Source organism: Mustela nivalis, assembly GCF_964662115.1.
Source record: "Mustela nivalis genome assembly, chromosome: 20".
NCBI lineage: Eukaryota > Metazoa > Chordata > Mammalia > Carnivora > Mustelidae > Mustela > Mustela nivalis.
The window spans coordinates 12237316-12264950 of record NC_139039.1 but is presented as its reverse complement, the minus strand read 5'-3'; the positions used below and the strand labels follow the sequence as shown (position 1 = coordinate 12264950).

The 27635-nt window shown below is 43.0% G+C and overlaps 1 protein-coding gene across 1 annotated transcript in view; it reads left to right on the top strand.

Annotated features, from left to right (window-relative positions):
• LOC309855299 (uncharacterized protein) overlaps positions 1-27635 on the top strand; it is a gene marked incomplete at its 5' end in the record, with an annotated part of 159853 nt that overhangs the window by 54031 nt on the left and 78187 nt on the right. The window contains one exon of the mRNA XM_082715472.1: positions 24247-24375. Coding sequence (XP_082571598.1) covers positions 24247-24375 — 129 coding nt within the window. The remainder of the gene's footprint in view (positions 1-24246; positions 24376-27635) is intronic.

Genomic DNA, 27635 nt, shown 5'->3' with positions numbered 1-27635 from the left:
TCACATTTCCCACCCAGCCTTTCTGTTCTTATTTGTCACTTTCCCCAGAACTATTGCTTTTTATGTTGTTCTACATACATTAAATACTTACTTCCCGTAATGTGGATTATCACTGCTCCCACCTGGTCGGGAGTTTGGTAGATAGACACCTACCATGACTTCGGTCCATCTATTCCCTCCCCGGAGCATATACTGCTTCTCACATTGAGGGGTGATTCCATTTCCTCTACTCCTGTATCTGGACTGGCTTGGGTTGGACTTTGACTCAACAGTATGTTCTAGAAGTAATATGGTGCCTGAAAGTAGCCTCCAACTCTGTGCTTTGGACACCTGTCACAGTATAAAAGATCTGCCTGTCTTGAGCCCATCATGCCATGAAGAAGCCACCACAGGGAGCATAGGGAGAGGTCACAGAGAGAAAGGATGATACCCAGCATTGGATATTCAATTCCCCATGGTGTTCCTACACATCTATCTTTTTTTTTTTTTTTAAAAAGAGACACAAGTAGACAGAGATCACAAGTAGACAGAGAGGCAGTCAGAGAGAGAGAGAGAGAGAAGCAGGCTCCCCACTGAGCAGAGATGTGGGGCTTGATCCCAGGACCCTGGGATCATGACCTGAGCTGAAGGTAGAGGCTTTAACCCACTGAGCCACCCAGGCACCACAAGTTCCTATACATCTCTTGACAACTTTTGTCTTAGACTATCTTTTCAAGGATGTTTGTATAACAAAGGTTCTTGGAGAATAGAAATAGGGTCTTTCTCCTGGGCAAAGGGCAGATTTGTTTCCTCACCAGGAGAATAATGATAATGTTTCCTCCCTCTGGGACATAGTTGCATGTGTTTGTTAGCAGTTGGACATGTTTGTTAACCCTTAGAAGATTTGGAGCTTTCTAAGCTCAGGATTCCTCTGTTGTGGCACAAACCCAGTCTGTGAGTGGCATCTACGTGAGTCACTCCATCTTGCTGCCTGGGGACAGATAGCAGGGGAACCCATGCAAGCATGAAGCTTATGCTGACTTCTGTGCTGTGAGTAATAAGGTCCTCTCTGTGGCTTGCATTGGACTTCTTCCAGCATCTCTGAAACTGTGACAGACTAACTTGTTAGCTTGCAAGTTGGGTAAATCACAGATGCTTCACATTTCTTGACACCCAGACAGCCCTGAGCTGTAGATGCAGTTCGGATGTGGCCACCTGAACTGAGGCAACAGATATCTGAGTGACAACCATCTTGGGCATTTCGGCCCCAGCAGATGCTACATGAAGCAGAATAGCTGAGCCCAGCCCAGAGTGCAGAATCCTGAAAAATAATGTATTGTTTTAGTCTGAGTTTCAGGATGGTTTGATACATAGCATTACTGAAAATAGGGAGCATAGCTGACATCTCTTCCTGAGAGCAGCTCAGATGGCTTCTGTAGTCTTTTCTGTTCCTTATCCATAAATCCCTACATACCTGGAATCTTACTTTAACATCATAATAGATGTGCCTACCTCTTAATTATCCATATTTTAAAATCAAACATACAGGCTCAATGATGGCCAATGGGCTCTCTGCTGATAGGATAAAATCTAAGATTCTTCCTTCTGTCTCTGTCTTATCAGAAGTCACTGTCCATAACTTCTCTGCTAGAAATTTTTCTTTGGTGGTATCAGTTATATGTATGTATGTATGTATGTATGTATGTATGTATGTATGTAATCTATCTATCTATCTATCTATCTATCTATCTATCTGTATTTTTGGCTCTGAACTCTAACTTTCTACTGTTCCTTTGGACTAGCATGCCCTTTCTCTGTCACTACTAAGTCATACTCACTCTTTGAGCTCATAGTCTTGTTGGTTTTCCCTTCTGCATTCTTGTGGCAGCTATGATTAGCACTACATGGGTAATTAGTCACATATTTATGTTGTATTCTAAAAAGTGGCTTCTTACATACAAAAGCAAATATACTCATTGTAGAACAAATTCAAAGCAACAATTCTTCAGATGCAAAGAAAGCTATCACCTTGCCTCCTACGTCCAACCTCTTTAATTTCATGCTACTACATTTTCCAAGCTTTTTTTCCCTAACATATAATGTATAATATTTGCTTCAGGGGTACAGGTCTGTGATTTATCAGGCTTACACACCTCACAGCACTCACCATAGCACATACCCTCCCCAATATCCACAACCCAGCAACCCTATCCCTCCCCACCAACCCCCAGCAGCCCTCAAGTTTGTTTCCTGAGATTAAGAGTCTCTTATGGTATTTCTCCTTCCCTGGTCCCATCTTGTTTCATATTTTTCCTTCTCTTCCCCCCCCCATAACCCTCTGCCCTGCCTCTCAAATTCCTCATTTCAGAGAGATCATATGATAATTGTCTTTCTCTGATTGACTTACTTAACTTAGCATAATACCCTCTAGTTCCATCAATGTTGTTGGAAACAGCATGATTTTGGGTTTTTGATGGCTGCATAGTATTCCTCTGTGTGTGTGTGTGTGTGTGTGTGTGTGTGCACGCCACTTCTTCTTTATCCATTCATCTCTTGATGGCCATCATCTAGGGTCTTTCCATAGTTTGGCTATTGTGGATATTGCTGCTATAAACATTCAGGTGCATGTGCCCCTTCAGATCACTACATTTGTATCTTTAGGGTAAATACCCAGTAGTGTGATAGCTAGGTCATACAGTAGCTCTATTTTCAACTTTTTGAGGAACCTCCATACTGTTTCCCAGAGTGGCTGCACCAGCTTGCATTTCCACCAGTAGTATAGGAGGGTTCCCCTATCTCTGCATCTTCTCCAACATCTGTCGTTTTCTGACTTGTTAATTTTAGCCATTCTGACTGGTGTGAGGTGATATCTCACTGGGAATTTTATTTGTATTTAGCTGATGCCAAGTGATATTGAGCATTTTTTCATATGTCTGTTGGCCATCTGGATGTCTTCTTTGCAGAAATGTCTGTTCATGTCTTCTGCCCATTTCTTTTTTTTTTTTTTTAAGATTTTATTTATTTATCAGAGAGAGAGAGAGGGGGAGAGAGCGAGCACAGGCAGACAGAATGGCAGGCAGAGGCAGAGGGAGAAGCAGGCTCCCTGCTGAGCAAGGAGCCTGATGTGGGACTCGATCCCAGGACGCTGGGATCATGACCTGAGCCGAAGGCAGCTGCTTAACCAACTGAGCCACCCAGGCGTCCCTTCTGCCCATTTCTTGATTGAATTCTTCATTCTTCGGTGTTCAGTATGTTAAGTTCTTTATAGATTTTCTTAGCCCTTTATTTGCAAATATCTTAGCCCTAGTCATTTGCAACTATCTTCTCCCATTCTGTCAGTTGTCTTTTGGTTTTGTTGTCTGTTTCCTTTGCTGTGCAAAAGCTTTGGATCTTGATGAAGTCCCAATAGTTCATTTTCGCTTTTGCTTCTCTTGCCTTTGGCAGTGTTTCTGGGAAGAAGTTGCTGTGGCTGAGGTCAAAGAGATTGCTGCTCTGTGTTCTCCTCAAGGCTGTGTTCTCCTCAAGGATTCTGATGGATTCCTTTCTCACATTGAGGTCTTTTATCCATTTGGAGTCTATTTTGTTTGTGTAGTGTAAGGAAATGGTCCAATTTCATTCTTCTTCATGCAACTGTCCCAATTTTCCCCAAAACCATTTGTTGAAGAGGCGTCTTTTTTCCGTTGGACATTCTTTCCTGCTTGTTGAAGAAGTGTTGACCATAGAGTTGAGGGTCCATTTCTGGGCTCTCTATTCTGTTCCATTGATCTATGTGTCTGTTTTTGTGCTAGTACCATATTGTCTTGATGATGACAGCTTTGTAACAGAGCTTGAAGTCTGAAATTGTGATGCGACCAACTTGGCTTTCTTTTTCAACATTTCTCTGGCTATTGGGGGTCTTTTACAGTTCCATATAAATTTTAGGATTATTTGTTCCATTTCTTAGAAAAAAATGGATGGTATTTTGATAGGGATTGCATTAAATGCATAGATTGCTTTAGGTAGCATAGACATTTTCACAATATTTGTTCTTCCAATCCAGGAGCATGGAACATTTTTCCATTTCTTTGTGTCTTCCTCAATTTCTTTCATGAGTACTTTATAGTTTTCTGAGTATAGATTCTTTACCTCTTTTGTTAGGTTTATTCCTAGGTATTGTATGGTTATGGGTACAATTTTAAATGGGGCCAACTCCTTAATTTCTCTTTCTTCTGTTTTGTTGTTGGTATACAGAAATGCAACTGATTTCTGTGCATTGATTTTATATCCTGACACTTTACTGAATTCCTGTATGAGTTTTAGCAGTTTTGGAGTGGAGTCTTTTGGGTTGTCCACAGAAAGTATCATGTCATCTGCAAAGAGTGAGAGGCTGACTTCTTTGCTGATTGAGGTGCCTTTTATTCATTTTTTTTTTTTTTTTTTTTGTCTGATTGGTGAGGCTAGGAATCTAGTACTAAATAGCAGTGGTGATCATGGACAGCCCTGCTATGTTCCTGACTTTAGGTGAAAAGCCCTCAGTTTTTCCTCATTGAGAATGATATTCACTGTGGGTTTTTCATAGATGGCTTTGATGATATTGAGGTATGTACCAGTTTTCTAAACTGTGAAGAGTTTTGATCAAGAAAGAATGCTGTACTTTTTCAAATGCTTTTTCAGCATCTATTGAGAGTATCATATGGTCTTTGTTCTTTCTTTTATTACTATATTGTATCACATTGATTGATTTGTGAATATTGAACCAGCCATGTAGCCCAGGAATAAATCCCACTTGGTCATAGTGAATAATTCTTTTAATGTACTGTGGGATCCTCTTGGCTAGTATTTTGGTGAGAATTTTTGCATCTGTGTTCATCAAGGATATTGGTCTGTATTTCTTCTTTTTTGGGGGTTTTTGTCTGGTTTTGGGATCAAAGTAATGCTGGCCTCATGAAATGAGTTTGGTAGTTTTCCTTCCATTTCAATTTTTTGTAACAGTTTCAGGAGAATAGGTATTAATTATTCCTTAAATGTTTGGCAGAATTCCCCTGGGAAGCCATCTGGCCCTGGGCTCTTGTTCGTTGGGAGATTTTTTATGACTGCTTCAATCTCCTTAACGGTTATGGATCTATTCAGGTTTTCTGTTTCTTCCTGGCTCAGTTTTGGTAGTTTATATGTTTCTGGAATGCATTAATTTCTTCCAGATTGTCAGATTTGGTAGTGTATAGTTGTTCATAATATGTTCTTATAATTGTTTGTATTTCTTTGGTGTTGTTTGTGATCTCTCCTCTTTCATTCATGATTTTATTTATTTGGGTCCTTTCTCTTTTCTTTTTGATAAGTGTGGCTTGGGGTTTATCAATCTTATTAATTTTTTCAAAGAACTAGCTCCTACTTTCATTGATCTGTTCTACTGTTCTTTTGGTTCTTATTTCATTGATTTTTTCTCTGATCTTTATTATTTCTCTTCTGCTAGATTTTGGCTTTCTTTGCTGTTCTTTCTCCAGCTCCTTTAGGTAAAGGTTAGGTTGTATATTTGAGATCTTTCTTGTTTCTTTCTTTCTTGTTTCTTGAGAAAGGCTTGTATTGCTATATACTTTCCTCTCAGGCCTGCCTTTGCTGTGTCCCAAGGATTCTGAACAGTGTGTTTTCACTTTCATTTGTTTCCATGGATTTTTAAAATTCTTCCTTAATTTCCTGGTTGACCCATTCATTCTTTAGCAGGATGCTCTTTAGCCTCCATGTATTAGAGTTCTTTCCAACTTTCCTCTTTGGTTGAGTTCTAGTTTCAGAGCATTGTGGTCTGAGAATATGCAGGGAATGATCCCAATCTTTTGGTATTTGTTGAGACCTGATTTGTGACCCAGGATGTGATCTATACTGGAGAATGATCTATGTGCACTAGAGAAGAATGTGCATTTTGTTGCTTTGGAATGGAAGTTCTGAATATATCTGTGATATATTCTGGTGCATTGTGGTCCAGTGTGTCATTTAAAGCCTTTATTTCCTTGTTGTTCTTTTGTTTAGATGATCTTTCTATTTTAGTGAGAAGGATGTTAAAGTCTCCTACTATTTTTGTGTTATTGTCGATGTGTTTCTTTGATTGTGTCATTAATTGGTTTATGTAATTGGCTGCTCCCATGTTAGGGGTATAGATATTTAAAATTGTTAGATCTTCTTGTTGGATAGACACTTTAAGTGTGATATAGTGTCCTTCCTCATCTCTTATTATAGTGTTTGGTTTAAAATCCAATTTATCTGATATAATGATTGCCACCTCAGCTTTCTTTTGATGTCCATTAGCATGGTAAATCCCTCCCATCTCCCTGTTCTCCTACCACACTCCATGATCACCCAGCCTGTGACCAAGCATTTCTGTCTGGTGCTTAGCCCTGTTTGGATTTTCCAAACCCAGCAGATTGCTGCAGTGCACTCCCACACCACTCCTCCCTAGGGAGGAAGGTGAGTCTTCTGGATCTGCCATTTGTGGGGTCTCTGCTTGAAGAACATTGCCCCGATGGTGCCTCAGATCACATTTTAAGGTAGACCCAGGCTGAGACCCCCCTTCTTAGCTCCATTTCCTCAGCCGGTCTCTCTGCTCTGATACCTGGGGGTTCTGCCACACTCAGACACCCCTGGTCTTTCTGTGACCCCACGGTTCCTGAGACCACACTGTCCGCATGAGGGCTCCACTCCCAGCTTAGCCTCTGGAATGACGTCCCTCTGTGGAACAGACTTCTAAAAGTTCCAATTTTGTGCTCCGTGGCTCTACTGCTTGGTGAGAGCCGCCCCTCCCCTCCATGGTCTATCTTCCCATATTATCACCTCAGGCTCACTTCTCTGCATGTTCTACCTTTCATAAAGTGGTTGCTTTTCTGTTCCTAGAATTGCTGCTCTTCTTCTCTTCCATCTCCTGTTGAGTTTGTAGGTGTTCAGAATGGCTTGGGCTTAATAACTATCCAGCTGAACTCCTACAACCTGATGATATTTAGTTCTCCTACTTGTCCTCCATCTTGCTTTTACTGTTTCCTGAGCTTTTTTATACACACACATACACACATGGGCACATGTTGACATGTGATCATCTGGGATGAAAACCATTAATAATTTTTAAATTATGAGATATATTGTGGTCTTATGTGAAATTAATGGAACACAGATGTCACTGAGAACATTCTTAATACTAGGATTACTCTAACAAGTATCGAGTTGGGTCATAATAAGTTTTTGAAGAACAAAAAGAGACTTCAACCTAAGTAATATTTTTATGCGCTACCAATTCACATGTCAATCTGACATGCTATGACTGAAAATTATATCACAATCAGTGGGTTTTTTGGGGTCAAAGGGTATGCACACTTTGAATGCTTTTTGATATACATTGGTTATTTGCAAAATTTACACTTGTTTATCCTTGTTTCTGCAGTGTGAGAGAGGGTATATTTTCCCCCACCTTGCCAAAATTGGAGATATATATATATATATATATATATATATATATATATATTTGTGTCTCTCTCTATATATGTATATGATATATAAATTTTGGGGGACAAGTTCAATACTTCTTTTTTTTTCTTTTAAAGATTTTATTTATTTGACACAGAGAGAGAGATCCCAAGTATGCAGAGAGGCAGGCAGAAAGAGAGAGAGGCGGAAGCAGGCTCCCTGCTGAGCAGAGAGCCCGATGTGGGGCTCAATCCCAGGACCCTGAGATCATGACATGGGCTGAAGGCAGAGGCTTAACCCCCTGAACCACCCAGGTGCCCCAGTTCAATACTTCTTTAAGCCATTTCTTTGTTATTGTCCTAATGATTTATGTTGTACAAAAAGTATTCACACATATCATCTCCTTTGATCTTCATGACAACGCCAAGAAGAGGAAGGCCAGGTTTTTTTTCTTCTCACTTTACAGAAGAGAAGGTCATACTCAGAGAGTTCACACAGCCCAGGTAGTTTGCATGGTTTGCAAGAAAGCTCAGAAAAGATCTCCAGTCCCCGTGTCTTTCTTTGTTACTCTCAGGCACCCTTCCAGATATTTCCCTTTGAGAGAACAGTGTGGGAGCCAGACCACCTGGCACTTCCTATCCGAAAGGGGGTGTGGAGTTGGCCATCTCAGCCTGGCTCACCAGCTGCTGACCCATCTGGTAAGATTCCAGATGCTCTCCAGAAGTTTCTTATTTGGACTTCTTATGTGCCCCCTAATATTTCACTGTAAAGGCCACAGATTTTGATTTCCCTCTTTTAATAAAGAGTAACATTAAGGACACATTGAAGAAAACCTGAAATCTCAGCCACATTTTTTATTAATTACAGGAGACTCTGTGACCTCAAGGTAGAAGGGAAGATTGAGGGAGGGCAATGGAGAGCAAGAGAGGGAAGAGGCTGGGTGTGCGTGCTTTCAGTGAGTGACTGGACAGTCGGTGCCTGCCCTCCCCTAAGCTGCCAGCCAGCAATAGCAGAGTGATGGAGAGAGCCCTGCCCCTCTGGCACTCCAGCAAACCTTGCTAATGTAATGGAAATGATAATTATTCCCAGTCCCAGGCATTTCATTTTCTCTGGACTGCAGGGGTATTAAAGCTGATTAAATACATATGCTTTGGGTAGACAGCTCCTCCAGTCACATATGGTGAGATCAGTTGTCTTTGTGCTCCGGAAGAGAGAGACCCAAGACCACAGGAGCCAGGCCAAGGCTGAACTGGGGTTAAGAGACAGAGATTTAGGGAGTCCAAGTCCCTTGTTATAGGCAAGACAGAGGCACAAACCCCAAGACTTAAAAAAAAAAAAAATTCCGTAAGTCATTGTACAGATGAAAAAGATCTCAAAATGTTTATTAAAGTTAAAATTCAACTTTCATTTTAGTAGCATTTACAGTTTCTCTCTCCTTCCAAAAAAATATATTGGACAAATATGAATAATTTATACCCATTTGTCTAAAACTTACAATTTAGGTACAAATGTATGTATGGGTATCTTGGATTATAGATCGGAAGGACTGGTCCATTTTACAGAGTGTGGGCGATGATTCATATGTCCTCAGGATTCAGTATTTTTTTTTTTAAATGTATTTCTTAAAGTGATCTATTCTGCAACATTTCTGAAAGCCAAGAAGTGACGTCTGTCTCATTTGGAATTATATGTTTAATTAATCACAGCTTGATTTTCCACACCATTGGCATGAGGTAATATTAAGAGGCTACTAGAAACAGGCTTTAGAATAGTCGATGTGGGATTTGAGATGAAACCTTTGAATATTCCACTTCAACTTTGACCAGTCTCTCTAGGTATTGATGTAGTAAGAAGCAACAGCTCACAGCTTCACTGGCCTTGATGGGAATGGTGGCTCCAAGTCCAGGATGGACGCCAAGATGGGTGTTTGGGAAATGGTGTTTTGGCTCTTCTCTGGGGCTATTGAGTTACTTTGCTTGGACACATGGTACTTGGTCCACAATAAGGAAAGTCCCTTCTCATTCTATATATTAGAATATATATTTTATGTATGAGGAAGGAATTCATATAACTGGGTCCACAAATGTTTTTAAAAATAATTTTAGGGCGCTTGGGTGGTTCAGTGGGTTAAAGCCTTTCCCTTTGGCTCAGGTCATGATCTCAGGGTCCTGGGATCGACCCCCCATCCGGCTCTCTGCTCAGCGGGGAGCCTGTTTCCCCCTCACTGCTGCCTGCCTCTCTGCCTGCTTGTGATTTCTGTCTGTCAAATAAATAAATAAAATCTTAAAAAAATATTTTTAACATGTTAAGTATTAAATTTAGAAAGAACACATTTTTGCCAATATCAGAACTTCTATTTTTTTTTTTTACTCTTGAAAACACATTTTTGTTGTTATGTTCTAATCTAAAAAAATTAAGAAGAAAGTTAAGATCACCCCAATTCTGTTATTCAGAAATAACCAATGTTAATATTTTAATGTATTTACCTTTTTTCATTTATACCTTTGGATAGAGTTTGAATCAGAAGAATTTATTCTCTATGAAAACACATGGAGGAAATGTACATGTATATCCCTCAGTGAAATAAGTGTTCACCTTGATTTTTTTGCAGAGGCATTTTCCACATCAAAACTACTTTAAAATATGATTTTAATTGTTTCATACAAGGGTGCCTCGGTGGCTCAGTTGGTTAAGTGTCTGCCTTTGGCTCAGATCATGATCCCAGGGTCTTGGGACCAAGTTCTGCGTCCTGCTCTGCACTCACTGTGAAGTCTCTTTGTCCCTCTGCCCTTCCCGGCTCATCTGTTCTCTCTCTTTCTCAAATAAATCAATAAAGTCTTAAAAAAAATCGTTTCACACAAAATGAGCTTTAAAATAGTTACTTTTCTTGATTGTAAAAGTAATTCATATTCCTATTAGAAAATTTGGACAATTGAAAACAGAAAGAATATAATCATACCAGAGCCCATCAAGTGATAAGCAGTTATTAATATTTTTGGTGCCTTTCTCTCTCTCTCTCTCAATTTCCTCCCCTCCTTCCCTCCTTTTATATAAATATACATGTTATACACATGCCCTCACACGCACATAGGCACTATGATTATCCATGTCTGTGGATGTGACAAATTTTGAAAAAAAAAAAAAAAAAAAAAAAAAAAGGATTGCTTTTTAATCTTTTTTTTTTTAAACTTAGCTATATGAATTTTTCCAGTGGCATTACCAAATTTTTGAAAACCACAATTTAATGGCTACATAATATTTCATTATCTATATAATATTTCATTATAATATGTCATAATTTACTTAACTCATATTACTGATATGTAGATTGGTCGAAACTTTTCATTATTGTAAATATTGAAGGAAATGCATCCATATGTAAAAGGTTATGGGCCCATTAGTATGACCTTTCCCAGGACATTTTCTTAGAAGGGGAATGGTAGGGCCAAAGGTAACACGGCGAGGCTCCTGCCAGGTACTGCCGATGACTTTCTAGAAGCTTTTCTCTACCTTCCCAGAAACTCCAGCAGCTTCTGAGTTGCCCTGAGCTCAGCCCTGTGGTGTCCTCTGTCTCCCTTACTACTGCTCAACTAGTGAGCAAAGATCTGCTATTCTTCTTATTTTTTAAAACTAAAATAAACATTTTTTTTACTGAACAGAGATAATTGACATGATATTCTATTAATTTTATGTGTACAGCATAGTGATTTGACATTTGTGTACTTTGCAAACTGATTACCACAATCAGTCTGGTTACCATGTATTCTCAAAGTTAATGCAGCATTCCTGACTGTATTCCCCATGCTGTACGTGACATCCCCAGGACTTATTTATCTTGTAACTGGATGTTTATACTTTTTGACCACCTTCACCCATTATGCCTGCACCCCCTCCCTCTCCCCAACACCCCCTCTCTGAGGCAGACACCACTTTTCCCTGTATCTATGAGTCTGGGTCTTGTTTTATTTTGTTTGTTTTGTTTTGTGTTTTAGATTCCACTTACAAGTGAAATCATGGATACTTGTTTTTCTCTGTCTTATTCAGTTAGCATAATACCTTCAAGATCCATCTGTGTTGTAAATGGCAAAGTTTCCTTCTTTTTTTTTTTGTTGAGTGGCACTCCATTCCATATATATATGGAAATATATATACTTATATACAAATATATATATATATATATAAAATATATATGCAAAAATACATATCATAACTTTATCCATTCATCTATCAATGGACACTGAAGTTGTTTCAGTGTCTTATATATTATATATGATGCTACAGTGGATGCAGGAAAGCATGTATCTTTCTGAATTAGTGTTTTTCATTTTCTTCAGATAGATAGTCCAGAAGTGGAATTACTGCCATTTTTATTTATTAAAATTTTTTTTTACTTTTAAAAGATTTGTTTATTTTAGAGGGAGAGCAAACATGCAAGTTGGGGGAGGTATGGAGGGAGAGAATCTTCAACCGGACAGTCTCCGCTGAGCAGGGAGCCCAAAGTGGGGCTCGATCCCAGGACCCTGAGATCATGAACTGAGCCGAAACCAAGAGTCAGGCGTTTAACTGATTGAGCCTCCCAGGCTCCCCAGATTGCTTCCATTTCTAATTGATGAAGAAATGGTGGTCCAGATAAGCTCACAAAGGTTACGTGGATAAACGAACAGTTAAAAGGGGTAGTTAAGTGATTGGAATCTTAACTCATTGTTAGATCCTTAAAACAAAATAAAGTAAAATAAACACAGTTCATGATGCCCAGAGCCATGATGAAAAGCAACAAGAGAGATACAAATCAACAGGTCTTCTGGCAGTTTTGCTGGTCAGTTGGAGACTCTAAGAGAAGGGACCAAAATTGCTATTGGCGTGGTATGTAATTGGCTCAGTCTATCTAGGGAAAAAAGCGTGAGAGCTCTAATTTGCAGAAGTCACAAACTAAAGTGCTTTGAAATGTACTTAAAAAAAAAAAATCAAAGTGCTGAGATGGCTTTGTTCCCCAATAACCACAATAGAAATTTGGGATAGTTACAGTTTTAGTCAGATGTTTAAGGGATCTGTGTGGTTTTTCTCTTGGTGGTTGTACTTTCTCCCTTTTTTTTTTTTTTTTTTTTTTAATAAGGAAGGCACTGGACAAAGTTCCTCAGGATGAATGTTTCTGACCTAGATTAAACTAATAAAAAGCAAAACCCCAGCTGTTAACTCTTTGATGGCTCGCTGTATTTGAAAAGAAGAACTAGAATCCCTCAAACTGGACACTGGTCACTAAATTTAGCACAGACACTGGAATATCTGCAAGTGGTCCCCCCTCCCCCCGCCATTCCTGCTCACATGCGGATCAATTTCCTGAGTCCTGACAGCCTGAGCTGGTGTTTCACTGAAGGATATTTACTCCCACACAGCTGTTCAGCAGTAGGAGCAGAAAATCAACTCGGATACAATTAATACCATGTTGTAATAAGGAGACGTCACCACGAGAAACAGTTGCTGAATTGATTCTGATGATACCGGGGAGGGTAACTATAATGATAATGGTGATTAATATAACCATTACTGGGTGCAGACTCAAAGAAGGAGCACATTTTTATCCTGCCTTTGTTTATGCTGGTGCAATCTTTCATGCCCTAGTTACCCACATAGATCATCGACAAAAAGACATTCAGTATAATTCAGGTAGATGATGGGATGACACCCACATGCTGGTAGGGCTTTTCTTTTCTTTTCTTTTCTTTTTTTTCTGACAGAGATAACCTTGTCTGAAATTGCCCAAGTTCTCATAAACAGAGTCTTGTAACAAGAATGGTCAGACTGCTGAAACTCTGTAAGGGAGGGCTCAAGGAGACTGTTTGCTCATAGTCCTCCCTGTCTTGGGGGAGCACTGTTAGAACTCTTCAAATGGACGTCGCTCCTCTATTGCCTGCGGGAGTTCCTCCATGGGTGCTGTCTCTGCAGGGGGAGGGCGATTCTTTTTTCTTTTTAAAGTTTTAAAAAGACTCTGGCAAACAAACTGAGGGTTTTGGGGGGAATGGGTGAGCCTGGCGATGGGTAGTAAGGAGGGCACGGATTGCATAGAGCACTGGGTGTTATATGCAAACAGTCATGGAACACGATATCAAAAACTGATGATATACTCTGTGGTGACTAACATAATAAAATAAAAAAAAAACTCAGGGGTCAGGTCAAAAAAATTAGCAAGATTTTATTATGTATTTGAGAGAGAGCGTGAGCAATGGGGGTGGTGAGGAAGCAGAGGCAGAGGGAGAAGCAGGCTCCCCGCTGAGCAGGGCTCCATCCCACCACCCTGAGATCATGACCTGAGCTGAAGGCAGACATTTAACTGGCTGAGCCACCCAGGCACCCCAGGAGGGCAATTCTCAGTGTGAACCTGTTTCCAGAGCTTCGGACCATTCAGCAGCTGAAGGTTCTTCATACTATGAGTCCCTGGTCACTGTGACCACCTAAAATACTCCTGCATGTTTCCAGATTGCCCTCTCCACGTGGAAATCTGTTGGCCTGGGTAATGGGGGTCACAAAACTTTGTTCAGTTTAATTGACTTTTGTCTACGGCCATACCACCCTGAATGCGCCCGATCTCGTCTGACTTTTAAGGTTGAAAAGAATAGCTAAAGTCTGTGCATCCAATTCTCCTTATTTCACGGATGAAGTGTAGGGATTTGTGACCCTTTAGGACTCTCTCATAAAACGGTGCCTAGAATTCTACCACCGGAGATTAAGTTACGGATGGGAACATAAAAGTGCTCATTCTGGCATCTTACTATTTGGGTTTGAATCCAGGTTCCTACCCTTTTTAGCTGGGCGATCGTGCACACATTACTGAGCCTCCTGCTACCGCGTTGTCATGATTAAAACAGGGACAAGGCAGTATGCACTGCACAGGATTGTGTTGATGGTTAATGAAGTTAATACCAGTGAGAGACTGACACGAGACCAAGGCTTTGTAAACCTTTGCTTTGAGTGTGCATGTGAGTGTGCGTGCACATGTGGCCCACACTCAGTACGAGCTGGACTTGAGTCTGGGAGGAACAGTGGCTGTCAGAGCTAGCGGGCTTTTGTGACCAGTCGGGGAGGTCCTGGCTGGGAGAGTACCACAGGGAAGACAGCGCTCCTGCTCTTTAAGGACACCTCAGGTGTCACTTCCATTTACTGCTGTGCTCACAATCATATCTCTCTTGTAGATGGCAGATGCCCCAGGAGGAGAAACAAAGCTTGTTAGAGCCTTCCTCCAGGGGGGTAGTGGTGGTCATCAGAAGCAGCTGTTGTGTGGCTCAGAGATCCCTCTTTTTTTTTGAGAGAGAGAGATAGTGCTTGAGCGGGAAGGTGCGGAGGAAGAGAGAAAACCTTAAGCAGGCTCCACACCCAGCACAGCACGCGACACAGGGCTCCATCTCCTGACCCTAAGATCATGACCTGAGCTGAAATCAAGAGTCAGGGGCTCAACCTACTGAGCCACTCAGGCGCCCCTATTTTTAAATGAACTTAATAGTGAGAAGATAGACTTCACTCCTTAACCCCCTGCTAGCAAACCCACTCTGAACACGGCTTGCATCCTCCAACTCATACTGGCCGTGCAACCACTCATTGGTTGGCTTTCTGTGCAAAGGAGCTGGATACCAGCTGCCCTTCTTAGTAAAATAATGTTAATGACAATAATATATCCCATTTTTTACAGTGTGTCAGATACTATGCTAAAAGCATGCTATATGTAATTTCTCATTTAATCCACACAAAACCCCTGTGGAATAGATAATATTATTACCATTTTATAAATGTAACACTGAGGCTTGGTGAGGTTAAGTTATTTGTCCAAGGTTACACTGCAAGTACGTCCTTGAGAAAGGAACTGAAGCAAGGTAAGACCCCCTGACTGTTAGACTTTTTTTTTTTTTTCCAAGATTTTATTTTTATTTGTTTTTGAGAGAAAGAGAGACAGTTGGGGGGAGGGTCAGGTGAGGGGAGAGAGAGAGAGAGAGAAGCAGATTCCCTGCAAAGCAGGAAGTCTGACACGGGGCTCGATCGCAGGACCTTGAGATCATGACCAGAGCCAAAGGTAGATGATTAACTGACTAAGCCATCCAGATGCCCCTGCTAGGCCCATATTCTTGATCAGTGTGTTCTGTATTTTGTAAAAACTCTGCCTACCCACTCCTGCCTGGGATGGGCACACCTTGCATAGGGTGGGGATGGAACAATAGGTTTGGTGCTTGGGGTCCATCATGGTTCCTCCTGTTCATGATGTCTCTCCCATATTTGGCAACTGCAACCTGCTTCAGGGCCTCCTTTGTTAGAAATGGAGACAAGAGGGGCACCTGGGTGGCTCAGTTAAGTGTCTGCCTTTGGCTCAGGTCATGATCCCAGCGTCCTGGGACTGAGTCCCACATTGCTCAGTGGGGGTCTGCTGCTGCTTCTCCCTCTGCCTGCCACTCCCCCTGCTTGTGCTCTCCCTCTCTGGCACATAAATAAAATCTTAAAAGAAAGAAAGAAAGCAAGCAAGCAAGAAAGAAGTGGAGACTATAGAGGAGAGAAAAAAAAAAAACCCACAGGGTGAGCGATCTGGGAAAGTAGAGAGAATGTCATTTGGTTGGACCCAGTTGACAAGAGAATGAAAGTCCTCAGTTTCCCAGGGAGTTTTGCTTGATTTTAACCCTTAGGGGTTTGGAGAGCCTCAGAATGTGGGGAGAGATGGAAATGGAAGGATGGAAGATGTGAACTTTGGAAAATTAGACATGTCTTGGTGCTAAGTCATGTCTCTTGGTGAAATCCATTTCCCAAACAGCAGGCCATAGACACCAACTTCCTCCTCTGGTCCAGTGGGTCACTCCTCTCAAGGGTCAGTCCCTCTGAGGGTCAGTCCCACTGTTTTTTTTTTTTTTTTTTTTTTTTTTTAAACTCATCAGAGCTCCTTGTGCCTTGAAAGGCCAGCCCTGTGGTAAATACCAATAGCTTTGGCCTCGGTCACATGGCGATGATTCCTTTCCAATCCTATCCCTTTCTGCTCCCCAGCACCAGCTGTCAGCCCCCGTCCCTCCCATGGTCCACTCAGTGAAGGAAGGAGACAGAGATGGATTCTTACGTGGCTGAAGAGCTAGACTCCAGATGGACATGTTCTTTCCCCCCTTCCATTCCTCAACTACCCAACAGGTGGGTGAAAAGAAGCTCATATCTTTCTTTGTGAGCAAGGTCTTGAAGGACTTCTCTCCCCTGGCCATTTTGCCAAATTCACCCCTAATCCAACACAGGAGATCAGAGACGGAACTGAGTAATGTATTTATTAGCTCTGATCTGTGTAGCCTGGGAACCCAGTACGACAGAACACCAAACTCACAGCTGGCTTCCTGCTCCTACCCGTACCTCCCCCGAGTGTATTTGTACAAAGTTAACAGAGTGATCACGTCATAGCACATCTGTGTTCTAAACCGGCCAGAGATTCCCTTCTCACTCCATAAAATGCAAACTTCTTATCGTGGCTTATCTCTCACAATACCTTTTGGCCCATTGACACTTCTCCCTTACCCTCTCTCTCCCCTCACTCACCCCACACCAGCCACATCTGCCTCTTTGCCGCAACTCAAGAAGCAGAGATGGTCTTACCTCAGAGCGACGCTTTTACTCCTCCTTCTGCCCGGAGTGCTCCTTTCCAGCGACCTATATCAAATTGTTCCCTCGCTTTCTTCAAGTGTTCCTTCAAGATACTATCAGTGAGATCATCCACAATTACCCTAAATAAAATAACAGCACATTCCTGTTACTCTTCACACTCTTAACTCTTTTTAGTTTTTTATAGCACTTACAGTCAGATCTGCTGTACGTCTGTTTGTTTATTGTCTGAATGTACCCTGCTAGTTTGTCAGCTTAATATGAGCAGGGACATTGTCTGTTTCTATCATAAGTGCCCAGAATAGGGGCTGGTGCATAGTAGGTGCTCAATCAATATTTGTTGAAGGAATGAGTGTATAAGGTGCCCCAAGCCAGTAGTCCCTTCTGGAGAGCAGGTGTGACTAGATAATTTGGTGATTGCTAAGCTCCCAGTCATCTTCCTCTAACAGGACTTCCATATCTCTCAACCCTTCTACACATCTCTTGATGGAGCATTGCAAAAAAATGGTCACCACTTATTTCCCTCTCTGTATTCCTGCCCTTGCAATGTGACTTTGAAGCTTCTTTTAAAAAGTGTCACCACTCTTGAACTAAGCTTGGGACTCACTTTGGCCAATGACACTAGCAGTCATAGAACACATACAGACCTGAAAAATGTTTGCACAATGCAGCCCTGCTGCTCCCGAGGCCCTGAACCCTCGTGAGCAAGATGTGACTGGCCTCAAGCAGAGTAAGAGGCATGTGGTCCAGTAGCCCTGGAGCCCCAGTGGGCAACAAGCCTCACACTTAGAAGCTGAGTCACTGTCTTCAGACAAAAGACCATGACAGGAGCTGCCGGCTCAACGAGTTCAAGTTGCATGACATAAATGGTCACCAAGTTTGGAGTGGTTGGTTTCATGGCAAAAGCTAGTTTCTGATATATATATGAGCAGAGTTAAACAGTGAAAGCGATTTCCTTCCTTCCTTCCTTCCTTTTTCTTTTTTTACTAACATATAATATATTATTTGCTTCAGGGTTATTATTTGCTTCAGGTCTGTGAATCATCCGTCTTACACAATTCACAGCACTCACCATAGCACAGACCCTCCCCAATGTCCACAGCCCAGCCACCCCATCCCTCACACCCTCCCCCACTCCAGCAACCCTCAGTTTGTTTCCTGAGATTAAGAGTCTCTTATGGTTTGTCTCCCTCCCTGGTCCCATCTTGTTTCATTTTTTCCTCCCTAGTCCCCCTGATCCCCCACCCTGACTCTCAAATTCCTCACATCAGAGAGATCATATGATAATTGTCTTTCTCTGATTGACTTACTTTGCTTAACATAATACCCTCTAGTTCCATCCATGTTGTTGCAAATGGCAAGATTTCATTTTATGATGGCTGCATCGTATTCCATTGTGTGTATATATATCACATTTTTATCCATTAATCTCTTGATGGACATCTATAGTCTTTCCATAGTTTGGCTATTGGGGACATTGCTGCTATAAACATTTGGGTACACATGCCCTTTTCAGATCACTACATTTTTATCTTTAGTGTAAATACCCAGTGGTGCAATTGCTGGGTCTATTTTCAACTTTTTGAGGAACTTCCATACTGTTTCCCAGAGTGGCGGCACCAGCTTGCATTCCCATCAACAGTGTAGGAGGGGTCAAGAGGAAGGGATTTTCATTGAGGTTAGCAGATGCTAGTGTAAGATTTCATAATTACAATAGCCAGGTCTAGCTCAAGGACTATTATCCCTGCTGAGCCACAGAGCAGATATACTTGGTCTTGAATGAGGCTTCTTCTGTGCAGTGAATTACTTCTCCTGGTATGCTTTCTCTTTGGAAATACAGAGGCATGTGTGTAAAGCAGGTGTGTGTCTCTCTGCCTTTTAGGACCTGAGCAAGGCAGGTCATAATAGCAAGAGAATTGCATACATTTTTTTTTTTTTTTCTAAGAAGGTAGAGGTAAAGATGATAGAGCTCTAGTCTTTGGGAAGTTATGGAAGGGAATGCCCACCAGGTGGGCATCTGTTTTCCCTGGTGTTGCTCATCTCAGAAGGAATCCCCTCACAGATGAAAGGCAGGGGCCCCAGGAAAAGAAGAAATATTGAAAATCAAAGCCTGCTGTAGCACTAAGTTGTGGGGGTCACTTATGAAATCCAGCCATGTAGGAAACATAAACTCATTTCACTACCATGAGCCAATTTTGTGACCTCGAGTGAAACTTTTCATATCTGGGATCTTCAGATTATTTATCGTAAAACACAAATACCTGGCTACCTGCCACCATTTCTAGATGGGTGTTCTAGAACTTGTCATGAGGCTGGGATGAACCGGTTCAGAGACTTGCCTGTGAGAGTGGGGTTGGTTAGGAGCATTTTGGAATCCACCCTAGTCAATGAGAGTGTTTGGGTTGGGGTGGGATCTGCCTCTTTAGAACCTGGGTGGTGGGCCTGGGGGAGCGGTGGATATTTATGGCATCATATGGGGCCAGACTGTAGGAGTCTGTTAATGATGAAACTGTCTTATATGTTGAATCAATTCTATATGCCGAATCAATTCTCTGTATCACACCAGGAGTATACCTACACATGTTGTTTTAATTGCATCAGTCTCAAGAATGAAACATCAGAGCCAGACTGAGGGATGACCCAGCTGTAGAGTGATTGAGGGATGACCTGGGAGGGAAAACTGTGGGATATTGAGTCCTGCAAAGTCAGCTAGCTGCACAGCGAGATGAGTGAGCTGTAAGAATGCCTCCACTCATTCGCCAAAACCCTTTCACTGCTCTCACCCTTGGGAGCATTCACTGGGGAAAACAGCCATTTTTGTTATAAGTTCTCAACAATCCCAGAAGCTTCTTCAGGAAGTAGTTAAGAAAGTATCTGAGCTCTGGGAGAAACAATTCTTTTTCATTCAACAACTATTTCTTGATCGTTTATTACATACCAGGCACTGTTCTAGGCACTTAAAGTACGTGAGGGGATAAATCTCACCGATTCCTGTCCTGAGGGTGGGGTGTGTGTTTGGAAACTGACAGGTAGAAATAAACATAATAAAGTAGGTAAATATAAAAAAAAGTTTGTCATAGTAGCAGCTTCATAAACCATTTTTGATATAATTTGAATTAAATATGACTAAACAGGGCACCTGGGTGGCTCAGTTAAGAGTCTGCCTTTGGCTCAGGTCATGATCCAGGGGTCCTGGGATGGAGCCCTGCATTGGGCTCCCTGCTCAGAAGGTGTCTGCTTCTCCCTCTGCCCCTCCCCCCAACTCATGTTCTTTCTCGCTCTCTCTCTCTCTTTTTTTTTTAAAGATTTTATTTATTTATTCGACAGAGAGAGATCACAAGTAGGCAGAGAGGCAGGCAGAGAGAGAGAGAGAGAAGGAAGCAGGCTCCCTGCTGAGCAGAGAGCCCGATGTGGGACTCGATCCCAGGACCCTGAGATCATGACCTGAGCCGAAGGCAGCGGCTTAACCCACTGAGCCACCCAGGCGCCCCTCTTTCTCGCTCTCTTGCTCATGCCCCCCACCTTGAATACATAAATAAATATTAAAAGAAAAAACAAAAAACCTGACCAAACATTTCATCCGTATGGGGTGGGATGGCTTTGCCCAGAAAAGGAGATAGACATTTCCCCCCTTCATCTGTCTCTCCGTTTTCTTCACAGCTTTACTCTCCTCTTGCTCTTCAACCTACTGCCATCTGGAGTCCGTCTTAGTCATGCCAATGAAATGCCACTGGTGTGGCCTTGGCCAAGCTATGGCTCTGGAGGAAATACTAGAGTGGCTGTGATTTTTTGATTCAACAGCCAAAGTCTAGCTAGTGCCACCACGGGAGTATGTAGAGACCCTTCCCCGTTCCGCGGGGCCCACACAGCCAAGGCACCCCGGGACTGCCAAGACACCCCTTCCCTCTCTCCTCCTGCCATAAAATTCCTGTCAGAGAGCAAGACGAAGCTCACTTCTCTCAACTCTCAGAGGGGTAAGATGTTCGCCTCCTTTATTCAAGGGGGAAATGGGCTTGATTGGCAGGTGAGAGAGAGCTGCTACTCATTTACCCAGCAAAAGATATTATATGGCTTTAAGCAGTGTTGAGGAGCAGGAGAAGGTAATAAACTCTGTGTGTAAGCGCAGTTCTCAGGGGAGGGGGAGCCGCTGCAAAACCGACAGTCAAATTGTTTCTTTCGTGCTTTTTTAAGGCCCTCTGTGCATGCCGTGCTTAGTAAAGGCAATAAAAAGGTCCGATTATAAAGGAGGAGGAGGCCTATCAAGGAGAGAAGACTCTGTATGGGCTCCCTGTCCTGGTCTTCTTCCCTTTCTGCTGCCATTTTGACACATGGGGGCGGGGCCAGGCTGGCTGGCTGGCGGGCAGGTATCAGAAGAACAAATGAGGGTCAGATGGATTGTTAGATAAATTTGCAATGTCCCCAGTGTTGTCACAGGCTTTTCTTTTTGGGGCATGGAAACCCACTCATCTACCTTGAGAGATTAATAGCTAGTTCTCAGAAATCAGAGCTGCTCCTCGCTCTCTGAGTGCTCTAACGGCATGGCAGCAAACTGGGTCACAACTCCTGGGCTCTACGTCGCACTGAGGTGACCAACTGGGTCACCGTAGACAGGTGCCGTACGGTTTATTTGCCTCCTCCATCTCTTTGACTACACAGCTGGGTACACTGTAGGTGCCAAGTAAAGACTCATTTAGAAGTTAATTAGTCTCCCCTGTGCCTTTGATGGCTCATTTTACTATTGTATAATAGTATAATACACTAAAAATAGCCTTCCTATTCCTTCTTCCTGCTATACATGAAAATTCTTCATCAGCATGTTAGTCACTAGAAATCTGCAGAGTTTTAACTCCTTGCAGTTACAGTTAGTTGTTACAAATAAGCGCTAGAGAGTCATAGTTGCCTTCCCTGGAAACTTCCAGGGATTAGGAAGTCCAGGACAGAGGGCTGGCAGGACAGCATAACCGTGTCAATGTTGCATGTTTGGCAGTAATAACTGATACATAGTGCACACAATGCATCCAGGTTGCGTGTTGACTCCGTCGTGTATGAATTCATTTCATCCTCACAGCACCACTTGGGTCAGTACTACTCTCAGCTCCACCTTATAGATGAGAAAACTGAGCTGCAGGGAGACTAAATTGCCATTTCCTAAGATTGACAGCTGACAGGGAACAGAACCTGGATGTGAACCTTGGCGGTAGAGCTCCAGGAATTGCTTCGTGGTCACCAAGCTATAAGGGCTCTCCAGCAGCAGTTAGTATACAATGAGACTTTTATAGAAATCTTTAGTGAGCTTTGCTGGTAAAGAAAATGCTAGAATTGCTTCTGAATGACTGTTACTTATTTAGAGTTTGTCACCTTTTCTTCCACTGCTCAATTTTTTTTTTTTTTTAAGTAAGAACTCATAAATTACATGAGCAATTATTCATCTTGACAACATAAATAGCCGCAGAACTTCCTTCCCATTCATTTATTCAGCTGAGTGGTGAGGTCACTGTATCTGCTGTGAGCTAGGACAGTGGAGATTATATGGAACCACGATTTCTGTCTTTATGGAAGTCTTCCATCCTGCAGGGAAACAAGAATATGCATGTGAATCCCAAAAGGATCGTGTATGTGTTCGGGGGGATGGCATAGACACTCTGCTTACTGGAGACTGAGCTTCTGATGGAGCTGGAGGGACAAGGGAAATATCATAATGAGGATGAGGTGGATTTTGTTGGGAGCAGAGAAGCGACAATGCAATACTAGCCCAGTGTGTTAGTGGGGCGGTATACAGCTCAGGGGCTACGAGAGAGGATTCTGGAGCTAGACTGGGTTCAGAGCCTGTTCCCATTCCTTTTAGCCTCAATAATTTTTCATCTGTAAGGAGGTAGAAAGAGGGAAAGAGAGTTTCAGTTGGGATCCCAACAGGACACCGATGGAGTATTTAAATGGGTAAGAGGAGGATGAGTTATTTACAAATGATAGCGCAGGTTCAGGGAGGGAATGGGATATTATCCTCCATCCTCTGGGACTGAGGGGACAGGTCGGTCACCAGAGCCAGAAAACATAGTGTAGAGGAAGCCACCTCTCACGGAGCAGTGCGGGTCAGGTGAGGGCATGGTTAGAAGGAACCTCAGCACCAAGGAGCCAGCACTGCAAATGCCTTCTCCATCCCTTGGACCCCCTGCCTGGCCCCGCCCCTCTCTCCCTATTGGCCAAGCCCAACCCACGTCTCTGTCCTTGCATCCTTGGGAGCATGCTCCCAGATGAAAGCTGGTGGTGTGTGGATCTGGAGGGACAGACAGAAGGTATCTGGCTCAGAGTGGAAGCACCACTCTGAGAAGGGCTTGCTGGTGCCCAGTCTTGCCAGCTCTTGAGAACTCTGTGTAGGAATGAAATTTGGTTGCCAGGGCAGTGGGAACCAGGAGAGTTTCGGAGCACAAGGGTGACATCATGAGAGAGCAAAGCAGCCCTGGTGTCTGAGGTAGACTCTGAGGCAGAAAGAGTAGATGCTGGCAGGAGAGGTGCTGGTTAGACCTTCAGGCTTCCCTGCCTCATCCCGTTTCGGTGTCCTCCTGCGCTTTCTCCAGGCACCAGCTGCAGCTCTCGGGACACTCTCTCCCATCTCCACAGGCAGCGGCTCCCATCTACACCTTGCAGCAGGGCTCCTCCCAGAGGAAACTTTCTAGGCTGACTCCCTCTTTCCTTCCTTGCCTGTGGTTTTAAGAGCTGCTGTAATAACTGCTGGCTGGTTGGCCACGGACTTTTCAGAAAGAGCTGCATCTAAAGCAGCTCCCCGAACCACAGTGTTGGACCTGTCATAGAGCTGGGGCACAGAACTCTCTGCTGTGAAAAGAAAGTTAATGTGCCTCATTATAGCCTGATGCAGAGATTCCCTCTGACAGACACATGTGGTAATGGCTTGGAATGAACACACTCCTAGGAATGGTCGGAAAAGAGACTTCTCATTGTTCCTCGGGCCCATAATTCATTTGCTGTAAAAATGACCGAGTTGGTTGTGCTACACATCTCCTCTCTGAACCACGCTTTTATTGGATCAACTCAAATATACAAGAAAGAGCATTTTCCGAAGGAAGCTACCCATTGCCTATATGGGAGCTTGAAAAATCAAGATGTCCCTGTAGCCAAGGCCAAGGCTTTAAGGGGTGTTTCTTTGCTCTCTGACAGTTGTATGTATGTCTGCTTTGCCATAAAGAACTTGACCCCGTCTTTCCTGTAATTTTTGTGTGGCAGTGGACCGTGGTGCTGAGGGTCACTGGGAAACCAGCAGCAGCTTCCTCAGGGACCAAACGGATTTGTTCCTAACTCTGCAGAATTGGGCTCTGGAGGAAGATTCCCACCCAGGGGATGGCTCACGAGTAGGTAAGTCTGGATGTATTAGTTATTTTTCCTTCCAGGAGGTTTGTCCTAAGCCTCTAAGCTCCAAACCAGGGCGGCGTTGCTTCCTTCCTTACAAAAGCAATTACATGGCAAGATATTATGTTTCTTTCTAGAAAGTCATCCATTCATACTCCTCTTATCCAAATTATAGGCCACTCAGAAGGCTGGCTGATTGCAAAGAGTCTGGATTTGGGGGTGGGAGGAGCGAAAGGACCTTATTTTCTGATGAACACAGATGAAGTTGCAATTTACCATTTTCAATCAACAGCTTTGGGAGACATCAGCAAAGGTCACCACAGTAGCCATATTTTATGAGAGAAATCTGAGATCCCTTCATAGAATAGTCCTCAAGGGTACTTTTCTGCCCCTTTCCACAGTGCCCCTCACTTACAGGATGATCTCAGATGAATTTGGGTTGGGCTTCAATTTTGCTTTTAGATGCACATAGAATAATTGCTTTTTGAAACAATACCCTCATGATTAAAAGACCACTGCAGCTAAAAATATTTAAATCAGGAAGCATCCCAAATAAAAGACTTGGCAAAACACATCAGATATGACAAAAATTTTGCTGGCAGGATGCACAATAAATATCAAAAGACTAAGCTATACATAAGGCACCGTGAAGTGCTAGAGTGTTGCTGGTACCATTTGGCCCAAGTTGTTTACATCTCTCCATGTAATTATAGCTAATCATATAAATTCTTTGTTTCAGTTTGAAATCTGTTCAGGTTGACACCTCCACTTTCCTGTTGATTATTTTCCTCCCGTCTTCTGATCTCCTTCTGACTTTTTTTTTTTTATTTTAAAAGGATAAATTGGCAGACTATGAGCTTGCAAAGCAGAGATTTGATTCTATTTTTTTTCTTTTCTTTGTTTTTCTACATTTTTTTATGTGTATTTCCAGCAGTTCCTGATCTTAAGCTCCAGATCCAGCTCAGAGTCTCTCAATAAATTTTCATTTTAAATTTTCACCCGCCATACTGATCTCTCTTCCCCCTCCCTCCCCTTCCACCCAGATTTTCCTTATTTCCTTCCCCAGGGTTTCTCCCATTTTACAAGACTTTTTTTTTTTTTTTCTTAAAGATTTTATTTATTTATTTGACAGAGAGAGATCACAAGCAGGCAGAGAGGCAGGCAGAGAGAGAGGGGAAAGCAGGCTCCTCGTTGAACAGAAAGCCCGATGTGGGGCTCGATCCCAGGACCCTGAGATCATGACCTGAGCCGAAGGCAGTGGCTTTAACCCACTGAGCCACCCAGGCGCCCCTTTATTACAGGACAGTTTTAAGCTCTATCCTCTTCCGGGTCATGGATGGATTGTTCTGCGGAGTGGGCTAAGGGGTCACAGCTAGAGTTCATGACATTAATTTCCCCAGTTGGAAGAGAAAATTTTCACTGAAAGCAGTGCCCTTTCTCCTTTTGTCACTGCTTTTCTAGACCAGTTGGCCAGATTGAAGTTGGGGCCAAAAGCAAGGGTGGACAGTGGTCACCGTTGTTCTCTCTGGCTACCCACAGCCGGGAAGTGGTGCGTGGGTCGTGAAGTGTGGGCATGGACGGGGGGGTCCATGAGGGCATGGGGAGTTTCTCCACTGCTGGGATCTGATGCTTGAGTCTCTCCCACATTCCTTTGTGGAAACTGTCACCCCCAAGGTGATGTCGTTAGGAGGTGGGGCCTTTAGGAGATGTTGCATCATAAGGGCAGATCCCTTATGACTGGGATTCATGCCCTGACAAGAAGAGGCCCCAAAGAGCTAGCGTGTCCCTTTTGCCCTGTGACGGCCATCATTGCGGAAGGCTGTCCTCACCAGACACGGAATCTGCCGTCCCCTTGAACTTGACCCCAAGCTCCAGACTATAAGAAAAAGAATTCTGTTGTTTGTAAACCACCCAGTTGATAGTGTTTTTTTGGGATAGCCCCCCGCACGGACTGAGACAGACAGGGAGTCGTGTTTGGGAGACATGAAAGGCAGGAACGCGGTGATGCTAGGGTAGAGCAGAGGGACAGTCTCACTGTATCTCTTCCCATCAGTTCAGGGGTTCCCAGAGGCAGTCAGAGTCTCTGCTGTGGCCGCAGCAGAGTTCTCCTACCCCTCAGAGCTCAGCACCCACTTCCTGGGAGCTTCAGTGTAGTTCTTAACTGGGTGTGATCCCAAGGTTGACTGAGAGAGAATTTTACATACGTAGGTCTCAGAAAGCCCAAGGGGATCTAGGAGATAGCTTAGTTTTGAATATTTTCCTTTAGCAACATTTCAATTTATTCAACACCCTCCCCCATTAACATCCTAATGTTAAAACAATAGGACACCAATTTCCATCTAAAATTTTTGTTAGTTTCCTGCTTCCTGGGATTTCGAGTGGCACTTTTTCTGACTTGCTCAGAGTACAATGTTCTTTCTATTTCAAACTCCCCTATATGATACCTGGTCTCCATGAGGTGGGTGAGTGCGTGGGTGGGGTGCTCTTTGGATGCCCAGCACTTAGCAAGAGACACACAGACCTGGAACTCAAAAAACACTTTTCAGCATATACCGTGTGTTGATGGCGCAACTACATTTTTTCCCCCCATTTAAATATGTTTTGCTTTCCAACCAGATTGTAGCCACCCCAGGGCGTTTTACCACATCACTACCCAGAGCATGCTGTTCTTTGCATGAGGTGGGTGTTCATTATAGACTTGTTTTGATGATGATTAAACTCCACAAGCATTTTATCGAATCCCTTCTCTGTGCCAGAGAGTGTGGTAGGTCTATAAAATGAAAACACTGGAGTGGAAGGGGGTGGTGGGAGGGGGGAAGAAACCTGTCCTCTAGGAAGTCAAAATATAGCTTGACAGTAGTAACATACCCCTTGGGTCTGGCAGGGAGATGCACCTTATTCAAATAGCTGTTGTCTGAATCATCATTATATAGACCTGGGCACTGCCGTACCAAGCCATACCAAACACACACCTGACATGTTTACTGCAAGGCTGGGATTGAAGTTAAGTGTGGGAGTATTTTAGCCAATGAATTTTGTGCCTACTTCCCACTTAGTAACTTACTCAAATGTAAATTTGAAGCAACTGTCAACATAGGCTCTATGGTGGGCACTGGGCAGAGAGAGAGAGAGAGAGAGTATTGGCTACATTACTAGGTTTCAGGGACCCCCCGCTGGGACTCATTCCAACACTGCTTCCCCCCTACTGGGAGGCAGACTCCACTAAGTACAAGCACAGAGATAAAAACCAAGTGTTACTGTAATGA